General features: G+C 38.3%; 1 protein-coding gene across 15 annotated transcripts in view; it reads left to right on the top strand.

Annotated features, from left to right (window-relative positions):
* The window catches only part of ABI3BP (ABI family member 3 binding protein), a 304680-nt gene that overhangs the window by 189124 nt on the left and 90127 nt on the right, over window positions 1-25429 (top strand). For 8 of the 15 annotated variants that reach the window (XM_075072439.1, XM_075072453.1, XM_075072448.1 and 5 more), the window contains 12 exons: window positions 975-1049; window positions 2028-2102; window positions 3037-3114; window positions 3644-3718; window positions 4484-4558; window positions 6003-6077; window positions 7097-7171; window positions 9711-9785; window positions 20722-20796; window positions 22603-22650; window positions 23128-23202; window positions 24064-24138. In XM_075072439.1, the coding sequence (XP_074928540.1) occupies window positions 975-1049; window positions 2028-2102; window positions 3037-3114; window positions 3644-3718; window positions 4484-4558; window positions 6003-6077; window positions 7097-7171; window positions 9711-9785; window positions 20722-20796; window positions 22603-22650; window positions 23128-23202; window positions 24064-24138 (876 nt within the window). Of the gene's footprint in view, window positions 1-974; window positions 1050-2027; window positions 2103-3036; window positions 3115-3643; window positions 3719-4483; window positions 4559-6002; window positions 6078-7096; window positions 7172-9710; window positions 9786-13216; window positions 13310-15768; window positions 15850-17323; window positions 17399-18579; window positions 18655-20157; window positions 20206-20721; window positions 20797-22602; window positions 22651-23127; window positions 23203-24063; window positions 24139-25429 lie in introns of all 15 variants that reach the window. The other 7 variants (XM_075072455.1, XM_075072438.1, XM_075072437.1 and 4 more) reach the window with 7 other exon arrangements.

Genomic DNA, 25429 nt, shown 5'->3' with positions numbered 1-25429 from the left:
ATCTATCTGAAAAAATGGTGAAGGCCTGTAAATGTAGTAAAGGCCTTTTACCAGCACTAAATTAACTTTTAAAAAGTTGTTGAGGTACATTATTGTTTACCCTGGGACGACTTTGTCTTTATTCGGCAATTAGTTTTCTTAGACAGAACTTGCATATGCAAAGCAGGACACTCCACTCCACACATTTCTCCCTTTCGAAAACAAACAACACATGATAGATGTTTGATCACATTGCTTAATGCACTACAGGAAAGTACTCTGATACTACAGCAATGAGCACGGTATAAAAGCCTGAATAGAACAGAATAAAAGTTTGAGGGAGAAACGTTGGTCATAACCTTACCATGAACTATTAAGCTGTGGTTTATTATGAACTTCCTTGCTGTATTGCCACTGGGCTCTCCAGCATCCCTTGGCATCTTATATATGTCAGTTTTTGTTCATTATAATATAAAACATGCTGCTTGTGGTGATTGATTTTAAACTGAATTAATTCATACACAAGTCCAGCATAAAAGAAAAAACCACCTGCACATAGAAAATTACCAGTGCTAAGTAATTTCATGAAGAGCTGCACTGGGGCACCTGTAACTTGAAAATTCAGTGTTTAGTATAGAAATTCTAAACCTTATTCTAGCTCTTTGTGCAAGGGTGTGGCATAAGTAACCAGTCTGTTGCTTTAGATATAGTTGAAGGCAAATGTATACACACAGTTGCACACTACTTTGCTGAACCTATTTATAAAGAATTACAGCATATACTAAGATAATGACATTTTTGCAAAACTTTATTAAATGAGTTTCTTACCTGGGTGCCAAAAGGCCCTTGAATCTGCTTATGTAACATCTACAGTATTGTTAGGCCCTTGCAAAGGAATGTAATGTAATCTATCTCTTATTTCCCACACACGCACACCCCTCATTACACTGTATGAGGCCACATCTCAGATTTTGTTTCCTTTTTTTTTCCTGCAGTTACAAATAGTGCTGATCTGGAAACATCTGTGCCTCTAATTTCCAGAATACCTCATTTGCTAGGAACAACAATGGGTAATAATGACACATCCAGTTTCTTTCTTAAATTAAACTCTTTGATTATGTCATCACAGCTAATTCTGTGAGTCTTTCCTTGTTTTAGTCATCTGCCATACCAATAATTCATGCTGATTGTCATCAATAAACCTCACAGCTATACTCATGGTTTTTGGGGGCTTTTTGCATTTTTTTTTTTTTAAGGAATCAACATCCAGTCTGTGTTTCACTACTAAGGTTGTCACCTGTTGGGGCAATTTTGTTTGTCAGTGTCAAGAGCAGTTACTGGCGTGTTCTTGTTAGTTTGTTTATTTATTAACTCTCATGTAACTGATGAAGCCTGGTGAATCATGCATACAGCTGAGTAAATAATCATTTCTTTTTCTGCTGGTAGGGTATCCATGAGCAGGTCACACTTAATTAAAAATTGTTCAGAATTCAATGGCTATTATTTTTTAACTTTATGGATAGGTCACAGTGTCTTAGTTATATAATTTGTTACATAATGAACAGGATATTGCTTCCTTTCCGTGAATATTTGTGTTGGTAAAACTCCATCATAGAATGTCCAGAGAAAGCAAAGCACTAACAAGGTGTGAATTCAAGCAAGTATTTGCAGAAATATTTTTTGCATTATTTGCCCAGCTCTAAAGACACATTATTGCCATTGTTCCTTGAATACTTGATGCTAATAGAATCCTAGAAGATTGCATCAGAAGCTTTTTTTGTCTTTGTACTTTCCAGGGTGCTTAAAGACCTATGAAATGAACACCTGAGTAAACATTAGCTTTCACTGCATTGTGTGTGTTTCCATTTGAACTGTAATTTTAATTTCTGGCCTTTAGATCTCATTCCTTATTAGCACTGCTCCATTGCTAGTGTAAGATATGCTCAGTCATTAGATTGGCTGGACCACTGAATTTTAACTGAGTACCTCAGAAGATAAAAATCTAAATTTTTAAAAAAATAAACATTATTACTCATTTCTTTTTTTAGCTTTCGATGATACTCATCCTGTTTTTTCAAACCCCACAACATCCGATGAGCCTGATAGAACAGATCTCAAACCAGGTACAATAATTATTACACAGTCTTTACTAGTCAGTGGCTCACGGTTAGATATAAACCCCATTGAGATAAATGGAAGTCTTATAATTGATTTCAGTTGACTTTGGATCAGGCGCTTAGAGCTGAATTTTTAGCGAGCATCCAAATTGTACTGCTATTGAGAAACTGGCATTAACTTGTGTTGTCTCACAGCTATGTTGTGTGTGGCAACTCATCTCAGTCAGTTTTCCTGTCAGTAATTTGAAAGATACGCTGCATGGATAGCACTGTGAAACAAATATTAAAAAGTACTATAGTGTTTTGCAATAATTATTCAGAACACTCTATTAACATTATGTTGTAGATGGTAAAGTTGTAGACAAGTACTGTAGAACTATTATAATTTTTGTATGAAGGAAAAGCATATCCTAGGCGCATTAAGTTATTTAACTAATTGAACACCTGATTCTCCAGAACTGTGACAATAGTTGGATCAGTTGTCAGCTTTCTGGACCAAATATCATCTGTTGTCAGTATTTGAGTAATTGGCAGCACGACATGTCCTTTTTATTCTATTCCTTTGTGTTACTCCATGTCATCTTAATAAGTGCGGCAACATAACTCAAAAAACGAGGTAAGCCATGTGAGGATCTAAAATCTGATGCCTGGCAATGATTCAGATAGTGAGAATTTATTTTTGTGAAGGCAAGAAGGAATTAAATAAACGTTCAAAATCTCTGCACATTTACAGATACCATGATTTGTGGTTACCATAACAGTGTGATTCAAAAAGCTGAGCTCATCTCTAACACATACTAAACTGGTAAACTGAAAATAATGTCCAAGAATCAGTGGAATACTTCAGTTTTTCTTGTAGAACAAAATTGTTTTACCCATGAAGCAACTTTTTTCTTCCATAAGTTCTTTGCTGTCTTGTAACTGTCAACATTTCTTCCAGCAGCAACAAGTGAACCCACTCTGGAATCTTTCTCACCTGAAACTTCTAGTCCTCTTGAATGGCCAAGAGAAACGTTGGGTAATGTGTTTGTTTTCACAGTGAATGGTCACACTGTGTCTGTTTAATCAGAGAACATCCCATCCCACATGAATGCATTTCTTCCATAAAATCATTTCATGCATTGAATCATTAACCTTTATTCTACTTCTAGATTCTTGTTTTTCTTGTGTCACCAAAGACACTAACACCTTTTGATTCACTTCTCTGTAGGAATGTGGTTGATGCTACTGATGCTATTCTTAAAGCAGTAAAACTATCAGCTATGAAACTTGCATGGAAAGCTCCATCATCCTTTTATTGTCTATCTCCCTCATGTCTATGATTTTAATTGTTAAACTTGTAGCCATCATTGGAACATTGACTTTATTTCTGATGAATGCACAACAATTTAATACTTCATCCCTGACCCCCTTTTGTCTGCTGATGTCCTCAGCTGGCTTTCACGTTCCATACTGAATTATTTCTTCTTCATTACAAACTTGTGGCATGTTCAGTTTCTTAAACGATTCCTGAAGCAGTTAGTTATAAACCAAGCTCTTTCTTTCAGCTCCAAATGAAGCAACACTTATTCCTTCTAAACTGAAACCATCTCCTCTTCCAGAAGTGCAGCATGTGAAACCTGGTAATTAAGTAGTCCATTTACACAATTCAATATATCAGGAAGATATTTTTAAAAATATCCTGTGGTGTTGCTACAAGGGAAGGAAACAGAATACAGGCATCTGATCCATACCGAGCAAGACTCAAAATCATCAGACTATTGAACACGAGTTTGGTGACAAAATGCAAAGAATTTTCACAATTTCATAGCTTACTTAAAAAATCTGAGAATACTTTTTGCTTGTGTTTTTAACTATATTTTTAACTTCTGCCTTGCTATGGACAATTATGAGGGATATACAACACATCGCTAGTCCCAGCACAATGTTGATGCCTCATACATTCTACTCATTTGCTTCCAGAATGTCATGATGAGGGAGCTTCCTTTCAGTGAAAATAGCTGTGATTGACAGAAAGGGAGCCCCTTACAAGGTCCATAGTTCTGTGCTGGATCTTGCTGTATGATCATGATGACATTACCAGTGTCTTGTGGTGCTATTTTTTCCTTTTCTGTTCCTTTGATCAGAAACAGTTGGATCCCTGTCAGAGTTTTATTCAAGATCAAAAGAGAGGAGTGCCCCTTCACAATCCAAGTACTGGTGATCATACGTTACCAGATGTTCAACAATCCAAACTATGTTCTATTATTTTGTATACTTAATGTTATATTAAAAAAGGAATGTAGGAAATACTAGATGAGCTCTTTTAAACCTCCCACATCTTTAACTTATTATTGATGTTCTTTATTGTACTATTCAATTATGCTTGGATTCTTTTTATTTTATAGCACAAAAGCCACCACTTTTGGAGCATAGTACACCTAAAGCTTCAAAGACTATTGAAAGGCCCAAGGTGACACTAGGTAACAAATGTTTCAGTAGCTGTGTGTCAATCTGTACTTCTGTTCAAGCCATCATTAGAATTCCATCACTGAAGACCATTTCATACCATCACTGCTAATCATGCCAACTTCATTCTGTTTCTGGATCTATTTCTTTTATACAGGAGAATTGTCAGGAGAGAAATACTGTAAGAACAGACCCAAACTCACATTCATGAGCTTAGTTTCTTTTCTAAATTGAGTTTGTCCACGGAATAGTGGTTTTTATCAATGTTATTGAAGGATAAAATATTTGCCCTTGAATAAACTCAATAGGAGGCATACGTGCATCTCTGTAAACAGAATTTGCCTTTATCGTTTGAGCATTGTTGAGATCACACACAAAAAGACAACCATCCACTCACTTTCAGCATATGTCAAAAGTAACTATTGAAAGGCTAAGTGCAAAGATGGGTAAGAAGACTTTCTCAAAGGAAAGTTTTGGATTTTTTCTTTACATTAAAAAAACCTAATATTCCCTAGGGAGATCTGTTGGTGGCACTAGAAATATTCATTAGTCTTTATCCTGGTTCTTGGTATCTGTCATATAGTCCTTTAGGCTTGAAAACCTCTTCTCAGTGAATTCACATATACTTATTCATAGGAGTGCATTGCCACTCTGTTTATGGCAATGAAGCTCTTCCTCCTGAATCTATCTTGGAAGCAGCCTCATTATCTTGTTTTATAAAATAGGCAAAATTAATGGTCATGTCTTCTGAGGTACTGATTGGTCGCCTTCAACTTTCACAGACTTTGCCTCCCAGCATAAGGCCGTAGGCTAGCATTCAGACTGGCTAACTACAGTTACAACCCCTGCAATTATGAGAAGACAGCTTTAGGGTTTGCAGAACTGCTCAGTCTTACCAATATTTCCCCCATTCCTACAATCAGTGCTGCTTTTTTATAAATAGAATCCAGGGGCTGCAGTTGTGAGATAATCCCACTTTTGCATGTTGTTCGTTTCGTGGCTTTCTACCTGTGCCAGAATCTTTTTCTTCTTGAATAGCTGAGAGTTCTAAGAATTCATGTTACCTTTTCAAACTTTATCTAGTTAAATTGCTCAGTTGCATAAAATTGATTGGTAACTCAGAAATATATACAATATGATATATATTATATATTTTAGACTTGTCTTGCAAAATTCAACTTCCTAGTTTGCCCAGAATAATTTTTTTGATGAGCAAGTAAAACACAATTAGATATTTTAGTTATTTATCAATCATTATAGTAAAGGGCAAATTAATCATTTTTGTACCTGGGCAAGTAAGTTTTCATGACAGTTTTCCGAGGCCTTTTTTAATACTGATTTTATTTCCAGAAACCATTTTGAATTATCACTGCTTCACCACTGGCTTGAGGAATGTGATTCCATTTCTAAGGAAAAGAATTAAAAGAAAAATCTTACAATCTAATCTGTTTCTTTCAGCTCCCTGGGAAACAAAGTTTGTTCCTTCTACGCCTAAACCATCTGCCAGACCCAAAATGCAACGAACTAAACCTGGTAATTACATTCCATGCCAAGCATTACAATAATTTATAATTTTTGGTAATTTAATGTATTTTGTTTTAAAGGCATCCTATGTGAAATTCAGCAGATTCAGTTCTCAGGAGGATTATGCAAAATGTGGGTTTGCATCCCTTGAGTTACACTTGGAATGTTAACTTGGAAAAATAAAAAAAAACATTTGAAGCAAAACTTAGCTCAAATAATCGAGTTGCACAGGGCTTGGGATGGAATCAAGTTTTTACATGGTTTCCACTTGAAATCATGAACTGGCCAACACTTGCTCAACAGACCCCAGTTGGCCCATAAATTTAAAAGTCCCTTAATCAAGTCTCTTGCTTTGCTTTTGAGGATAGGTTACCAATCTGTACCATTTCATCTGTTGCTATACGATGAGTGCAGATGCAGTGATAGTTAGCATATGTTGAGGCTTATCTAAAATTGTAGAACTGTGAGGGGTGAAAGTCAGGCATGGAGATAAGCAGGTGGATATAAAATGAAATCAGTTGAACTGTACCATGTTTTTACACCATGGTTGAATTTAACCTGTGATGTAGGTCAAAGGAAAGAAAATATCACACACATCCCCAGACTTGTCTGGAGTTGTACGAACAAAGATAAAGCCATTAAAACATTTTAAAAATTCATGGTTTATAATGAAGTCATAAAGCTAAAAAGATACATAATTTTATAGCATAATAAGACATTATTTAAACAGTATTGTAAGAGTCCAAGCAACATTATCATAATTCTTTCCAGTATTGCTAGTTAAAAAATTACCCACTTCAAGACAAATTGTTCTCACTGAAGCTTGTTAACTTAGTGGTATTTAAGTCTTGGAATTGAATCAGTTATTGTGAGCTTTTAAAACATTTTTGCTATAACTACAACTCCTTAGAAAGGTTTTTGCACAGTTCAAAATTAACTCTTGTATTATTAAGATAGTTTTGTCTATCTCTTCTAGAGATGCTGCTACTTTCCATGTATGTATCTCTAAATTCTTTCTTTTTCATCAGCAGAAAAAGCAGTTCATTTGGAAAGCAATACACCTAAATTTTCTAACCCCCTTGAACTGCCAAGGACAACACTAGGTAATAATGTTTCCACAGTCATGATCACTTTGTTTTTCCATTTAATTACAGAGAAATTGGTATGGTTGCATGTTTGTGCAAGTGTATCTAGTCTATCATCTCTCTATTACTACTCTCACTGATCAGTCCAGATGGGATCCTGAGAATAACTATCTATTCATCACTGAACTTGGAATGATTTGCCCCATCTTCCCTTCTCTATATAGATTATTGTGAATTCTGCATTTATTCCATAGGGATACCCTTATTCAGATGTGACTACTTGAGGGATAAGGTACTATTCAATGTAAAAGGATCACAATCTGGCCTTTAGCCAGGAAGACATGATGCCCATGGATCAAGCTCCCATTAGTATCCCAGTGTCACTAGAAATGGACCAAAATTAGGACTTGTGCAATAGCAATGGTTGTCTTCTTTCCTTGAAGTCCAAATGCTTCTACTCAAGATGCCTCAAATTAATGTAGACTCTGTGCACTGTGGCACTGACTTCCAAAAGAGCCAGTTCAGGTTACTGCATAAGTGCCTGAAGACAATGTGAAGCTATCATTGCTAATCCTGAAGCTCTATCCTATTTCTGGTAAGGCATTTGTCTGTTGCCTTGGAGCCAATCTGAAAATGTAATAAAAAAACAAATTTCAATGGAAACCAAAAATTTCTACAACAATGACTTTCTATTTTCCAACCAGCTCTACAAGCCACTGAAGATGTGCATCTTCATTCTTCTTTGTGAAAACAATCTTTTATGGTATTTGGGGCAATAAAGATGTGTAGCCTGCATGAAAAGTGTGCTTTCTGATAATCCCACCATAGTCAGCCGTTGTGCTCACCTATGTTAATCACTTTCCTTCTTGCTAATGCTAGAACATTCTCCAGTTTCACAAAAGAGCAGGAAGTTGAAGTGAGCTGCTTTTAGGAGACACATTCTCCCTTGCACCCAACTACATAACAAGTTTGTTTTGCCTTCTGAATAGTCATTTTATACAGTGCCTTTCAATTTGTGAGCATCCACATTGTGCCACTGTTGCCCCATGTTGACTTAGGCATGCACAAACTCTCTTGTGTCTTATTGGTATAAACCCTGTGTTCTCCCAAGACCTTTCTGCATTACCACTTTGGGATTTGGCAGACCTGGCATTGAGCTGTGGAATTGCCTTGAAGAGCTTTGTTGACTGGGAGGCTGTACTAAAGATCACAGTCAAGGGTTACATCATCACCTTACTCTGTAGAAGAAAATGCAGTCCCCCGACACCTCAGTTCCTTTCCCCTCAAAAACAGAGATGAAATGGAACTCACCTTCGTGCCTTCAGGCTAGATCTTTCCTTAGTCTATCTTATTATTTTCTTGTAATTAGTGTAGAGTGGTATAGGATACCTTAACCTAAACAGCTTGCCCTTATCCTGGGAGTCTCACCAGGACCACACAGGGCCCTTAAAGGGCTTCAAATATTGCACCTCTTCTCCACTGGTCATACCAGGGATCCTACAGCCTGATACTAAATTGGGCCCATCAAGAGTACCGATACCAACCTCTGCTGAGATCCTCTTACACGGGACTGAAGGTATACTTTGTCTCTCCAGTCTCAGCACTACCTTTGATCACAAGGACAAAGTCACCAGGAGGTCCCATCACAGCTTCAAGCCAAAGATGGTCTCAGATTACCACCTATCTCAATGTATTTTCCCCCCTGTGTTCTTCCCCAGGCCCCATAGTGATCACATCTCCATATTCAAAATATAAAAAGGACATTCTGGTTTTACATGGAAAAGAATGAGCTGTTTAGAAATTCTACTAGGTTGTTTTTAGCCTAGGGAAGAGATGTCTGGGAGAACTTGTTACCAAACAGAGTGTTTCACCCTTGGATTAGGAGCTGTATAGAGCATTATTGCAACAAAGTACCCCTTGTTTAAAGATTTATGATGGCCACCATGGCATCCATGATGTGCCTTAGATAGGTTCTCCTGGTGGAGATTTACAAAGTAGCAACTTGGAGTTCTGGGCATACTTCCATCAGATAGTACTCACTGGATTTAGCATTGCTCTTTGATGTCTAGTTTGGGAGAGCAGATTACAGACAACATTTATCTAAGAACTTGCCTATCATCATGTTTGCTAATCTGCCGCAAGTGGGAATATGCAGAGGCCCTCAAAAGAGAAAAAAGAGATTACTTTGCAGTAATTTTTGTTCTTTGAGAATTACCTTTGTGTGTTCACACTACCCAACCACCTTCTCTTCTACCTCAGAGTTCAGTATAACATTAGGTCTCCGGTTTGGGAAAAGGAATTGAGGCATTTGGCTGGGTGGATGCACTTCCTTATATAGAGTAGGTGATGCCATCACCCTCACTTGAGTTATCACATGAACATACACGACAGTGGACATGGTTTTCCAAGGCTGTTCTCCAGCTCAGTGCCAGGGGTTCCACATCCCACTGATTGTGAATGTACAGATGTGACTCTTGAAGAGCAACAGTTACTGGTAAGTACTCTCTCCTTTCCTCAAAACTTTCGGATTACAATCTCCCCTCTTTCTTCCTTTTAGCACCCAGTAAAACAAAACGAATTCCTTCCAAACCTAAAGTGTCTCTCCATCCAGAAGAACCCAAGACAAAACCGGGTAATTACAGTATGCTCTGCTATTATCATTTTGTTCCATATTGTTTGAACCTTGCTGGCTCATGATTTTTTTGGGACACGTGTCCATGGAAGCTGTAGAAATCTGTTAGCATCATAAGCAGTCTTGCAAACTAAATCCTTTATTCTCCCAGCCTTTATTTTGCTCTATTTTGCTTTGTTAGCGTAACTACAGTGTTATTACATAGATCAGACTCTGACCAAATACAGTAGCTAATTAATAAATAAGAAGGAAGAACTCTGAACACTGTCCCATTAAACTAGAGGTTGGTAAACAGTGTTTAAAATAAAGATTTATGAATAGTTTCAGGTAGAAAAGCATCAAGTATGGCAAACTTTAACAATTATTATTGATAAGTTTGTAGAGAACTGCCTCATCTTGATGAGTATGCTTGCGCATCTTGAAAGCTTCATCAATTTCAAAAGAAAAGATCACTTGTCCAAAAAATTCATAGTTGGAGTGCATTATTCATTATTCCTTCCTGTTTTAAAAGGTTTTTCATCTGTTCAGGAAGGAAAAGCTGTGCCATGAGACACAGGTGATAAACCAAATGCTGCATAGAATCAAAAGAGAGAGTCAGCAAATGACTCAAAGTGTGATAGTTTGGATAAATAAAAGTATTCAATGAATACCTAGAAATGGTGAATACATTTGAAGAAAATGAAGATGGGTTAAAGAACAACTCATGAATCAAAAAAGGGGCTACATTTTTAAAGAACATTATTCATAATAAATAAATCTGCCAGCTCTATCTTGAAGTCCCTTTCCTCTTCAACAGTTTTGAAACTCTGTCCCTTGGGTAGGCATGCTCAGTGGTTCTCAACTGTTGTAGGGTGTTTTGATGGGTGACATGTGCCTTAGAAGTAGAATACATAGATCAATGGATAGGTCCGCTCTGTAGTTTTCATTCCTTTCCTTTCACCTAATTAAAAAGAAAATGATCATTTTTTATTTATCTATTTATTTGTTTTCTAGCACCATAGATGGCTGGGTACTGTTCAGCCTCTGTCCCAAAGAGCTCTCAATTTAATCTAAGAAAAGTAGATCAACCATAAGGGGGTGGAAAACATACGTATGAATCAGTACTTGAGCAAGATGCATAGTAACAAAAATATTTTAGCCCCTAGATTTATAACTGGACAGTATTAAACTGTGATGTGTCTGAAATTTTATGTAAAGATTTATGGCAAATTTGGCATTGGTGAGAATTGGACAAATTCTAGCTGTGATAAAACTGAAGCGTGTGCGCACACACTCCCAGGTTAACTGGGATGATAATGACTAATGCAAGATCTGAAATGAGACATTTTCAGGTGGCCTGAAACACACTTAGATTTCTTCCAATTATATTTCCTAGCTAACAGTTTCAATCAGTTTAGTATTGGATTTGTAACTAATGAGGGTAAATGATGATCTACTTTAACAGCAAAGTGGGAAGTGGAAGTAGGAAACCATACCCAGTTATTGATACTGATTAAATCTACAGGGTAAAACCCTGGAGACATTAAAGTCAGTGGTACCAGGATTTCATCTTGACAGTTCATTCATTGTGGACATGATCCTGCACTATTGAAAGCAACAGGAGCCTTGCCATTGCTTTCAGTGGGCCCAGGATCAGTATGCCACATTTCTCTTTTGCTAGGTTTAACCTGATTGTTGTTTTGCAGCATGTTAAGTAATACTTTCTATTTTGAGATATTAACATGAGTTATCTTTATCTTGACATCATTATTATTTTGGTAGAAAATTCTCCTTTCTCTTATAGAAATGAATCACAAGGTTTGAATCAGAATTTTTCATTTTGTCTTCTACAGTATAACTTGTCACTTTTGTATTTGAATTCCCTAAATAGTTAGTTTTTTCAGGAACGGGATGGGGTTTAAAGTTTCAGTAAGACTGAGAAGATGGTCTGAGAAAGACTCTAGAAAAAGTAACAAGACTCATTCCCCTTAAATAGATGTTAAATGTGATAATGTTCCGTGGGAGTGAAGGGGGAGAGTGGGCCAGGATTTGGGGAGCTCTCTCCATGCTGCAGAGCCCGGCTCCACATTGGCTCACTGTGTCCCATGTGTGCACACACAATCGTGAGTGCATGGGGTGGAACCGTGGTAAGATGGATGAGAAGCGGGGATTTGGCCAGTGACCTTTGTACTGTGCAGTGTGAGAGGCTCAGGCCAGACGGCTATAGGAGAGTGGGAGAAGGCAGGTATATTAGCCCCAGGATAAGCAGGTCCCTTTTCCCCTGGTAATTGAACAGAGGTTACTCCAGGTTAATTAGGACACCTGGAGCCAATCAAGAGCCTGCCAGAACCTGTTGAAAGCCTCCCCTCCAGTCAGATAGATGCGTGCAATAGGAGCTGTGGGGAGCAGGCGTGCTACTGAGAGACCTCACAGGTACAGAGGTGGAGAGCAAGGGAAACCCTGCCCAACAGGGCATACAACCGTTCCAGGTCCCAGAGGTTTGAGGGGAAGAGACACAGCTAGAAGGGAGTGCCTGAACTGAGTACCTGGCCTGCCACCACTACGCCCAAAGGAGCTACCAGAGACTAAGAGGCTCCCTTCCCACTCCCCTGTCAGGGAGGTTGGGAGGAACCCCTGCTCAGACAAGGTGGGGAAAATTCCCCAGGGAGAGAGGAATCGCACACCCTGCTGCTAAGAGGAAGTGCAGAACACACCGAGGTGGAGAAGGAGCTCTGCCACAGCAGATGTAGAGAAAGAAACAGTGGCTGCTGCAGAATGATGTAACTTAGACTCCTGGGCTGAAGGATTACTCTCCACCCAGGTCCCCATGCCAAGTCTGGCTATTCAGACTTGGTGAGGTGGAAGGAGGATTTAGTCCTACAGTGTTTTAATCTAGTTTGCCACCGACATATTCCTTTTGGCTGTCTTCAAATATTCAGAACTTAAACAAATTGAAGGGAAGCAAAACAAATGTGTTAGTTGTAAAATATATACTAAAAAGGGCCTGAAAGAGAAGAGTTTGGTTTTGCTTGTCCCATCAGTGTCCTGCAGAGCTTGCCATCTTGCTCCATTTGAAGAAATTTTTGACAGTAAATGATAGAACCCTGTTACATTAAAGCATTGGTTCCCAAATGTTTTCGGCTATTATAAAGAGATCAACTGTGTTTTAGCCCACAATGCACATAAGCTGTTCCAGACTGAAAATCTGCTGAGGCACAAGATCCAGTGGGTGGATGGGGAACGTATTGTTCACATTTGAACAGTACGTGGGCATCAGCAATGGACAAAAAGCTCCCCAAAAGCATCACTGTTAAGATAGGGTTTGAGTCATCCTGTAGAATATTTGTCCCAAAATCTTGATGTCCAAGTACGCATATCAGGCACTGGGCAGCCATTTAAAAGATGTAGATCTGCTTTCATCTCTCTCAAGATAATGTCCTTTACTCCAACAGCAACCAGTGAACCTGTTCCGGTGCCAGTCACTATTAAGAGTTCTTCTATTACTGCTACTACTAAGACTCTTGAACACCCGAAATCTACAATGGGTAATGATAATAATCTTCTTCCTTAGTGAATTGTCAGCTCTTCGCTTTTCCTTTTCATCGAGGAGGAATTTTTCATCTTCTAAAAGGGCATTTCATGCTTCCATATTCATAAGTAATTACTGAATTTCACTTTGCTTTTAGATACGAGTTGGTTTGGTGCTGTCATCTCCTCCTCTGCTGTTCATCTTTCCTTTTGCTTTTCTTTGTAGGAATTTGGTTTCATTGTACTGAAGCTGTGACTTAGGAAATGATCATGAAGAAATCCCATCCCGTGTTCATATGTGCCCAGGATGTGTCCAAGAGATTTTTCTTGCACTTACTAAGCATGAAATCTTATTCTCATTTAAATCAGTGGCAGAAATCCCATTGAGTGCAATGGCAGTAATATTGAATCCTAAATAATTAATAAAAATAGTCCTCAGTACCTCAGATTAGGCAACAGTGACATCTCATCATGAGTAATGAACAAATTAAGTGCAAGAATCATAAAACCAAGCTGAGCAATTCTGATATTTTTACCCAAGGAGTCAATTTTTCTTTAGTTGACTGGAGACCTCATTCATGACAGTTATGCATTAAAGATGAAATTCACTGTTGTGCAAAAGACTCACGCAAGGCCTTACGTACCTCTCAAGTTTCACTAAAATCTTTGTACTAGGGTTTAAGTGCTACTTGAATTATATATAGACCTGGTGCAGGACCTCTGGACAGGGGTATATTTTCCCAGTGGAAACACAATCAGATCCTAGTGCATTATAGATCATTGGTTTCGTTTGTGTGCAGGCCTGGAATAAAACTTACAACAAGATACAAATGTATCTGAACCAATTCAGATCCAGATTTCAAAGACCAGAAAGTTTGCAGGTTGTCCGGGCTTGTATTTTAAATTGTTTTCTTGAGGTCTAGTTTTGACATTCCAATCCAGTTCTGGGTTTGGATTCAAAACCTCCCAAGATTCTGGGGACATTCAGACCTTTATATTTAGAGAGAATTCAGCTATGATATTTGGCTTGGGATCTGGATTTGGATTCAAATTTTCAGTTCAGGCCTATTCCTATTCTATTTTAATTTCAGTTTAACAAATTAAACATCTTGCAAGAATTAAACAGAGGTGATATTGGGGTTTTATTTCCCAAGTAATAATGCTGTCATCATGTCAAGGCTTTATACATCAAAATGTCCCAAGTGGCACTTGTGACAACAATGGCAGCACTGTAAGAGTGACGTGGTTAGTTTGGGGATAGATAATACTTAGTGCTTTACATTTTTAAGCCATTTTACAAACACTAACTAAGATGTGTGCCTTGTGTATCCTGTGATTTCTCAGCTTTGGTGTTAGCTGCAGAATCTACCCCAGACAGTAGATTCTGTAGAATCTAACCTTTCGTTAAATTAATGAAATTTGTTTCTAGCCTTCATGGTTTTGAAGAAATCTTGGAAAAATTATGAGAACATAAAACCAATGCTCTGTTGTCTTTCTGAGACCCTGCTTATATTGAAAATACTTAAAGTGTGGCTACAATGGTGCAACCTGCCAGTGTAGATGTGTTACACTGGTGTAGGATGCATTTTACATTGACACAGCATAGCTACTTCAGGGTCTGTACTGATACAGATATTCCCAATATAGACAGGGCCTTAGTCTGCAGACACCCTAAAGCAACAACTCTGAGAGGTGCAGACTGCCCAGTTTGCTGTGCTAGGCAATGACTGGAACTTGAATATGATCACTTAAATGGCTACTGTAACTATTTCACTGATGTTCATTTAGTAGAGACATCTGACTGATGTGCTCATCCCACAATCACAAACTGCCTCCCATGCTTCCACTGCTGCCAGAAGCCCTAATTGCCACCTACCCAGTTGCCAAAATTTCCAGCTTCCTACCTGGCATTGTCAGTAGCAACGTCTTTGGTGTCTCAAAACTGAAAAAGTGTGGACCGCCTAAAATTTGAATTTAATCTCAAAGTAAATAACTTGGCAACTTCTGTACTGACTGTTTTAGTCTTTTTTGTATTGAATTCATGAAACCCGTCAATTCTGTAATTTAAAAGAAGTTCCTGCAAAATTTCCTGTCTGCAACACCAGAGTGCCGCAGAATCCGGGAACTTTGCCACAGAATTTAGGTCCAGCTTGCTACAAGTGTACAGGACTTGGATGAAGAGAGTGCTGATTGGTTGGTGGCAAGATAAGTTTATAATAGAGATGAGAACTCCTTGTTTTGGCAGAGGGCTGGGCATTCCTGCTGGTTTTGTCTAGTTACTCTAAACATTTAACTGTGATACTGCCCTCTCACCCTTTTTTTTAAGGAAAAAAACATGCATGTTAACTGCAGCCTGATTTTTGGAATCTTTTAAGTTATTTTTGTTCCAGAGTAGGCTTCACGTCTATGCTTTCTGTGGTCTGAATAATGATGCATGCAGTAATTCAGTTATGAACTGGGCTTTTTTTTCTTTCAGTTTCATATGAACCACAACACATTCCTTCCAAACCTAAAGCATCTGCCAGTGCCATGCCAGAAATGCCACATAGTAAACCTGGTACAGTAGCTATTTTTCTGTAATTCACTACTTGAACTTGGAGTAACCTTTTAGCCAAACTCAGTGGCACTGCTGCAAAGAGGTTAACCTGGATTTTGGGCACATGTGAAATGCAAACTATATAAATGAGTTTGTTTTGAGTCATTTAGTGGTTGCCCGACCATCTTAAAGTTTTAAAGGTGTACATTTTATAACATATATGTCATGTTAAAAACCTGTTTCTTTTGAACAAGAAATAATTATGCTTAAAGATTTCAAAAAGCCAACTTTTATTAAGCATATACACATTTAAAAACATATTTAAAAGACAGCAAGCATTGAAACATAATTTCTGTAATGAGAATTGTCCATCCCATATACAGAACATTACTCCATTTTCAAATTTAGGATTCCAACTAGTTTTCTGGATGTTGCAAAATTTGCTACAGAAACTAAGCTTCTGTTTAAAGAAACAAATAATGATTCTAGTGATGTAGAAAGCTTGAATGTAATTAGCCAGAGATGTAACTGAGTTTTTATTGAATGTATAGCCCTGGGGAATATGCACTTAACGGAATTCTTGGTATGAATTTGTGTGTGTTTGTGTATGTTTTAAAAGAAACACAAATTCTCATATCCAGACTGAGAGAATGATGTCTGTTGCACTACATATATGCAATGTCAAGTCTCATTGGAAGTATTCTTCTTTTAAAACTGCCTGACTTTAACTGTGTAGATTATGTTCAAGGAAGCACACTGATCTATTTTTAAGAGAAAGCTCTGCTTTCTAAAACCACTCTCAGCAAAGTGCTTAGGCATGGATTTAAGTCCGGCACTATTCAACAACGCACTTACATACCTGCTTAGGTGCTTTGCTGACTTGGGGTTTAATAGTCTTCACTTAAATTCATTTTTATTCTAACAGCAAAAAGTCCAGCTGCTCCAGAAGCTATATGTAAAATTTCTTCTAATGACCTTGAGTGGCCCAAGACAACACTGGGTAACGGTTTTTTCTTTAAAAAACAAGGAGTCCGGTGGCACCTTAAAGATTAATGGATTTATTTGGGCATAAGCTTTCGTGGGTAAAAAAACCTCACTTCTTCAGATGCATGGAGTGAAAGTTAATAGATGCAGGCATTATATAATGACACATGACATTTTTTCTTTACATTTTATGATAGGTACCTTGCCTTTAGGTTCCAATTAGAAACTATAATTTTGCTTCAGAAGATCATCTTATCCCAACTCTTCGATAGTTTCTGTGAGCCAAGAGTTTATCTGCTACTTTTATTCGCAAGTCCAATAAGCTTCTGTTGTTAAACCTGAAGTTGCAATTTTCTGCTTAGTGGGTTGTTGATATTAATTATAGTTATTTTTCCAGTTTTGCATTGTAGTGCTGTTTCTTCACTGCAGACATATGGTGTTTTGGGGATAAACACACTTTTACACCCTAATATTTAAATGCTGATAGTTATAAACCAAATTTTTGTTTCAGAACCCAGTGAAATACATTTCACATCTATGAAGCCCAAATCATCTTCTGAACCTAAAATGCCTCAATCTAAACCTGGTAAATATCTTTATTTTTGAAATGTGGTACATTGAGGTTCAATGTTACGCTAGTTAACGGCAAAATATCAGCTGTAGTGGCTCAGAAGACTGTACTTTTCTTCTTATAGTGCACCTTGTACAGAAATTGCAGATAAAGGCTCCAGTTTTACTGGCTAGGATCTATGTCAGAAGGACTACATTTTTATGTCAATCTTGTACTGAGAGAGGAGAAAGAAACTTAGATCCATCTTGGAAATATTTTACACCAAGAATAAGGATTAATTAATTTTATTCTAATGTTAGACTTTTCAAACACACTTGAATGTTTGTAGGTTCATATTTTATTAGTTAAAAAAAAATTTCTCCTTCAGAAGTGATCTCCAAACCAAAATGTCTTTGTATTTGTGAAGGTCCATTTTTCAGTGACCCTCAAAGCTTGTAGGGGAGTTTGAACAGTGAAGTCACCACTGCCTAGCGTATATAACAAACAAATTAGAAAGAATGGTGAATAACTGTCGGATTTAGTGTCTGGCCATTTGTTGATAGGAAAAAATAACGATCTCTAAGATTTTAGTTCCCATAGTGTTGTTTAGTACTCAGCAAGATTACCACCACCAATAGAAGACTCAGAAATGCCAATTTTCAATCAAAAGCATTTCAAATATAGATTATTGTTATATCTATGGCAAGAAATTATTTAAACTACATGAACTTTTAGAAGACCATGTGAAGAAAATTGATACAACTTTCTTTTAAGATGAAGAGCCAAATTCTGCCTTCAAGTACATGCATCCATCTCCTATTGCAGACACTGGGAACACCACCATCTTATCCGAGGGCATAATTTAGCCGCTAATTTACTGTTACAGTCACTTCAGGTGTCGATTCAACACACTCACGCTTATGGGAGTAGTCCTTAGGCGCACAAATATAGCCATTAGAGTCAACTCCTATAATTAAGCATTTGCAGGGGTTTTCCCAATTGTCAGAAGCTCTCAAATTACCCTACCACACAAGAGTATTTCTTATCCCTTTCAGAGTCACGGTCATTGCTGAATACAATATATACCAACTAAACTGAATTTTTGTTGTCGGCGACATTACAGGTGTCACTTCTTACGACTTAAACATGGTGCCAGAGTCAGGCTGTGACTCCTTAAGATGTTTAGAAATGTTGGGTTTTTTCTTTTGCTTTTTCAGCTCCAACTGAAACACAGTTCATTCCTTCCAAACCTAGCGCGTCCCCAGAGCCAGAACTACCACATCGTAAACCTGGTAATTACCTGTTCATGCAGCTGGTTTTAACAATACCCCGTTGATTTAATGTGCTTTCTTTACTTTGCTGTCAGGAGTTTGTTATAGACTCGGTCATCTGATACTTGCAGGTTGTAAATATTTGAAGTTTGGTAAAATTTGCTAAAGGTTGAGAGGAATTATTTATTGCTCCTATGATATAAGTAGGATTAATAGGCTATAACTAGAGCCAACTGAATAATTCGTAGCAAATGATCTGTAGTAAATTGTTTGTTTTTTAATTTATTCAGAATTAGTTCCTGTTTTGCAGTATTTTTTCCTATTCTGTGGATTGATTATGATCAGTTTGCTAGGAATACTTGATATTCAGTGTTTGAAATTTGAGATGGTTTGATTAATGGTGATAGGTCACAAATCTCCTGGTGTTTCTGATTGGATGACTGTAATTTTGTAGTCCTTGATTCAGTAAAGCTTTGTAAATACATGCTTAACCTCAACCACATGACTAGCCACTGGTGGAAGATTGAATCTCTTGAGGATAGAAATAGTAGATTAGCAGAATTGGGAAATTTTACAGTCTTTCCCTTTCTGAACCACACAACTTTGCCAAAGACATCATTCTCAAATAAATAAATAAAATAAAATTAGTCTAGTGTAAGGCACATTAGTTATGTGGAGAGTTTAAATCTAATTTTATCTCATTTCACTAACGTAATATATTTGTATATACAGACATGGATGTTTGGTAGTTGCAAATAATTTTCTTTTGGGTCTGATTTGATTGTTTAATAGTTTCTACTCTAAATCTTGGGAGTGTAGAGGCGTGGGAACCGTGTCATCTTGTTGAGTCACGCAGTGTACTACCCCATACTGGATTATACCACTTCCCATGAATGTGCAAACTGAACACTTGTTTCTGTGAAATTCCATGCAGTGAGATACAATAGCTTGAATGTTTGCAGAAAGCAAATACAAAAGGGGTATATGCATTGCTAATGTTTTTTTTTATTTTATCTTATTGTTGTATTCTTCCAGCTGCAGGTAAAAAAAAAAAAGAGAAAGGGAACATTTAGCGTGAATGTCACGAAAGGCTTGCTGAAAATGAGATGTGTTAGATAATAGAATAGTCTACTAAAGAAAGTGGTAGAAGCACAATTGCATGGGACTTTTAAAATTAGACTGGTTAATACACTGTAGAGTAGAGTACTGTGTTACCTCTTAGATCTCTTCTATCTTTAACTTCTATGATTCTTTGATTTTTTACTATCTCAGAATTGAGTGTTTTTTTCATCCAGTTCATTCAATGTATTTATGGTATACCGTGTTCAAAGTTAATTGACGACAATTTCTAAAAGTCAGAATAAGATATCCAAGGGTAATTTTGATTATCCGTGGCATTAGCAAAGACCAGATTAGCATAATCTTTTACTTATTGCTTACCTAGGAAGTTGCTTTTTGATCATTTGAAAGGGTGTGCCATGCTTAGATTCTCATGCTTTTTCTGTTATTTTGTTTCTGATGCAGTCCTGGAACATATTACACTTAGAATTGAACCACCAAGGTCAACAATAGGTAAAGAAATTTGTTTAGCGATCAGTCATGTTTGTTTTTCTTCTCTTCACAGAAAACCACGTTGTAGTTGTCATCTCATATCAGCAGTTTCTTTCCTTAAAATTCCTCTTTTTTTCCTAGATATGTCTGTCATTTGGCACTAAAGATTTTTTAGGAATTTTGTTTACTACACAGGTGTATTATCTACTTCTTAAGGCAATGAGGCTGTCATTTCTGAAACATCTTTATCATAGTCATGTCTGTCTGTGCTTACAGTTTATTTTCCAACTTTTTTTTAAGCTGGGCTTCAAAATGATCAGGAATTCCATTTCCCTGCTTAAACAAATCTAGATACACTCATAATGCCTTATTTTTCTTTAAACTCTTTTGTACACCTGACTTTGTCTTCCCTGTTACTGTAAAAGGATTTTGTTTCTCCATTGCAGGCTTGAAACGTGCCGTGTCTGTGTGTTAGTCTTGGCATTAGACTGATTCCTGGATAATTTAATAATTTGTAACCCAGGTTCTCTCTTTCAGCTCCAAAAGAGACACGACGTGTTCCTTTGAAGCCTAAAACATCACCCAAACCTCATGTGCCACAGACAAAACCTGGTAAATTATTTTTTGTGTCCTATAGAAGTTTATCTCTAAGCAGCTGTTTAATTATCGAAGTAATTTGAAATACACTCAGCATCATGATGACAAGGTACAATTCTGCTGCAACATGTTGGGCGTTTTGTTTGTTAGCCATTTACTTCAATAGCAGAAATTGACTAGCTTTTTTACCATTATGCAGTAGCATAATAATAGCTCATGTTTAGACACGTGCATGAGAATTTGAGTTATTCCTGATTTATTGTAGTGTAATTAAGAGGAAAATTTTATTCAGTATTAAATAAAATCAAAGTTTAAAAATGCATTAGTGTTCTGTGAGAGATGTTTTTGTATATTTCTTCAAACTCTGCTTTGCACTTTCAGTAAAGATGTTGCACAGCTTCTTTTGTATTTACCATTATTGTATGTCTTCTTATTACTCTTTTCTTTAAGAGCTAGTAAATTACCAAACATATAACTAATATTTGTTTAACTAGGTTCACAATATCAATACATTATCATTCAATATGCCAAGACACTGTATTCAGGATTTATTACAGACAATCAATTAACTTGCTTTCAATGGGGATAGTGTAAACAAAAAAAAAAGTCAATAATTACTATATTGTGGTATCCAAAATACCACTCTGTTTTGTTACACTAGTAATTTTCTATTGACACCATTCTGTGCTAACTGTTGGTAAACTTAGATGACTCCCTGATGATCACTTTAATCAAAGTGCCCACCCAAATGTTTGGATAGATTCTTTGTGCTGCATTACCACTCTCAAAAACAATTGTCACCAAATAGATAAGATCTCCTAGTATAAAAAATCTAACTCTTGCTACTAAGTGATTTTTAAAATCATTGCAGCTGTTTGCAAAAGGCTGGCTGCAATCTCCGAGTTAAAACAAAACTCCTGATAAATTAGATATATAAGTTTTAATTGTACATTTTTCCTTTGTGGTCATTTTTCCGTTATTCTTATATTAGTTTGATACTGAAAAATGGTGTACTAACTACCATCACTAAACTGAGATGTTTGTATTATCCTGTGTATGCATTTTAGAATTTTTTTCAGTTATTAATTTATCATAATTTCTACAAATATCGATAATATAATTAAAGTTATTTCTTAACTGACTTCTGTCAGTTTCAGCATTGTTTTCTGATTTTCTTGGGATTGCGTGCAAAGATATCAAGAAAACATTTTATATTTAACCTTTTTGAATACCACATAAAACAAGCAGTTACAGTGAGGGGGAGAAGCCAATTTTTTTATGCCGTTGCATTTTTTGTGGAGTAGAATATGATTGTTTGCATGTCTATGCAGTAAAACAATAAAAAATCTGGTTTATGTTTAAATGAATACTGGAACGAGGTATAACTTAAGAGTGGCATTTGATGTTTGTATTACACAATGCACAAATAATCACATATTTTAATAATATGGTACCCATAAGCAAGAGGCTCTCCGACACCAATTTTATATACAAGTTCCATATGAAAGGCACTTGTAAGGGAAGAGCTTCATACCACAGGTTCCAATTTCTGGGTATATGACTGAGATAAATTTCAATCATCTTTCTTTATAAAGACCATAAAAAACATGGAAAAATTAGCCCACATTTAAGGACTAGGTTCTGTCCTCGGCTGTTTATATTTGTTAGAGCATAATGATTCTTGAATATTGACTAATTGCTGGCAGACAAATGAAAGCATAGATGTTATTTAGACATAAATAAAGTTGACTTTAAATAGAATTATTCTCTTCTGTTTTGATTTTCATTGTTATTTTTATGTTTTATTTGTTTTTGATACAGCCCCAGATGCAGCTGTATTTAGAACTGAACAACCAAAGGCACCATTAGGTAATGATGTTAACTATGGGAATGGTCATATTTCTTTTTCCTTCTCATTAGAAATGTAGGCATGGTAGGCTCTTGCTCAATGGGTTCATCTATCATCACTTTTCATGATTAAACAGTCTTTTTTTTTTCTAGTTACCTTTGTCATTTTCATGTCCACCTTTGTGTATTTTCCTTTACAGGAATCTAGTTTAATTTAAGCTGTTTGCTCTCTAGAGCATCCAGAAATACTCCATCTTTCTGAAGCCATGTTTGTTTGTGTTTGCAATTTCTCTAATGTCCCTTGTTTTTTTCCTGGGCTCAAACTCAACGAGTAATCCCACCTCGTGCTAAGTTGATCTCAATACAGATACTGTCCAACAACACAACTTTTTCTTTGAAATTCCTTTGAACACATGACTTTCATTCATGATCAAGTGTACATGGTGTCAGGCTCAGATTCCTGGATAATGATTTTAATGCTCAAGTTCTTTATTTCAGCTCCAAAAGAGGCACGGCGTGTTCCTTCCAAACCTAAGTCATCACCGAGCCCAGATGTGCCACAAACCAAAGCTGGTAAATACATCAGTGTTTTTTCTATCTCATACTGAGGTACTCCATGACTATTGTGACGGGTTTGGGTCAGATGGCTACAGGAGAGTGATAGAAGGCAGATATATTAGCCCCAGTTTAAGCAGGTCCCTTTTCCCTGGGTAAGGTAAGGGGCAGTTCCAGAACAATCAGGAACTTGGAATTAAGGCAGACAGACTAATCAGGGCATCTGGTTTAAAAAGGACATCACTTCAGTCAGTGAGGGGCGCGGAAGGAGCTGAGGGTGAGAGGGCGTGCTGCTGGAGGACTGAAAAGTACAAATGCTATCTGGCATCGGGAGGAAGGTCCTGGGTTGAGGATACAGAAGGTGTTAGGAAGAGGCAATGGGGAAGTAGCCCAGGGAGTTGTAGCTGTCACACCGGTATTACATGAAACACTGTAGACAGCTGTGATCCACAGGGCCCTGGGCTGGAACCCGGAATAGAGGGCTGGCCCAGGTTCCTGCCATCCCCCATAGTCCCTATTGGATACAGGAGGAGTTGACCTGGACTATGGGTCTCACCAGAGGGGAAGGTCCCTGGCCTGTCCCCCAACTCACTAGGTGGGTCAACAGAGACTGAGGGGATTGTTCTCCTTCCTTTTCCCCATGCCGACTAGTGATGAGGTTAGCTGAGTGAACGGCAGGTTTGAACCACTAGCAAAAGTGGCCAAACTGAGGGCTGCCGTGAATCTGTGAAGCGAGCAAATCCGCGAATAAGCGCAGGACCCACCAAGGCAGAGGAGGAACTTTGTCACACTGTGTATACAGTCTTGTGTTGTGGCTGGTGTCGGACTGTGATGCTTGGGAAAGCTTTAACAACATATAAACCAGTTGTTTTCTTTCAGCTCCAAAAGAGACGCGGCGTGTGCCTTCCAAACCTAAACCATCACCCATCCCAGATGTTCCACCAACCAAATCTGGTAACTGCACCTTAATTTTATATTTTAGTGTTGTGCCACTTATGATTTTGCAACTTTTCTACTGTTAATTGTTGGCGCACATGCGCACACACACACGTATGTTTCTGGCAATAGCAGAAGTCTATTACTGTAGCAATACTCGCTCCACAGCTGTCATGGAGCAAGATTGTCCTACCTGATATATACGCACATTAATGAAACATACAGTCATTTTTTTTACAGCATTTTACTCCATGCAGGGTTTTTTGTGCCCTTATGCAACAGAAGACTTTAGCCTTAATTTCCGTAGGTTGGGAGAGATTGTTTATCTACTATCTGTCGTCTGTAGTTCCAAGGGATTTGTTTATCTAGTGTCAAAAGACAAGAGGTACCAAAAAAACCCCTCCACTTTGCTCTTGTACATTGCTGTGCATCTGAAGGCGAATAGTGATGTCTGTTGCTTGTCTGGCAATATTTTTATGCAAGGCTGGGTGAAGAGGGCAAGATTTACAGAAAATGGAACATATCAGAGCAGCACCAACAGCAAAAGGTAGAGACTGAGATCTTGTGTACAGGATATGGCAATGCACACGCACCACGGGTGGTGTGATTTCTAAAGCGCACTAATGTGTAGCATATTAACTGGTCCACATAGACCCTGCTGGTGCACACAGAGTGGCCCGGGCGGGGGGCAAGTGGGACAATTTGCCCCAGGCCCGGGCTCCGCAGGGGCCCCCACGAGAACGGCCAAGATTCCCGCTTCTGCCCCTGTCCCGGAGCCTCAGCACATCCAGGAGCGTCCCTAGATAACGCTGCAGCATGGCTCCAGCGGGGCCTGAGCTCCACCCCGCTCAGAGCCATGTGGTAAGGGGGCAGGGCTGCGAGCTCTGGGCCGAGCTCAGATTCCTCCACTCGGCCTGGAGCTCGCAGCCCTGCCCCCTTACAACGTGGCTCTGAGCGGGGAGAAGCTCAGGGGCCCCGCCGGAGCCACACTGCAGCTGTCGAGGGAAGTTCCTGGATGCACTGAGGCTCCGGGTAAGGGGCCAGGGCCAGGGGAGTTGGCTAAGGGGCAGGGAGTCCTGGGGATAGGGAGGGTGCAGAGGTTGGAGGGGCGGTCAGGGGACAGGGAATGGGGGGGTTGGATTGTGGGCATTCTGGGGGTCTGTCAGGACTCAGCGCAGAGGTGGATAGGGGCTGGGGCAGTCAGGGGACAGGGAGCAGGGGTGAGGTCCAGGGGTGGTGGTTGAGGGGATCTCTGGGGGATGGTGAGGGTCAAGGAGCAGGATGGGTCAGGGATTCTGAAGGGGGGCGG

The sequence above is a fragment of the Chelonoidis abingdonii genome, chromosome 1, assembly GCF_003597395.2.
Source record: "Chelonoidis abingdonii isolate Lonesome George chromosome 1, CheloAbing_2.0, whole genome shotgun sequence".
NCBI lineage: Eukaryota > Metazoa > Chordata > Testudines > Testudinidae > Chelonoidis > Chelonoidis abingdonii.
The sequence above is the reverse complement of the archived record's forward strand: the minus strand, read 5'-3'. Positions and strand labels throughout refer to the sequence as shown.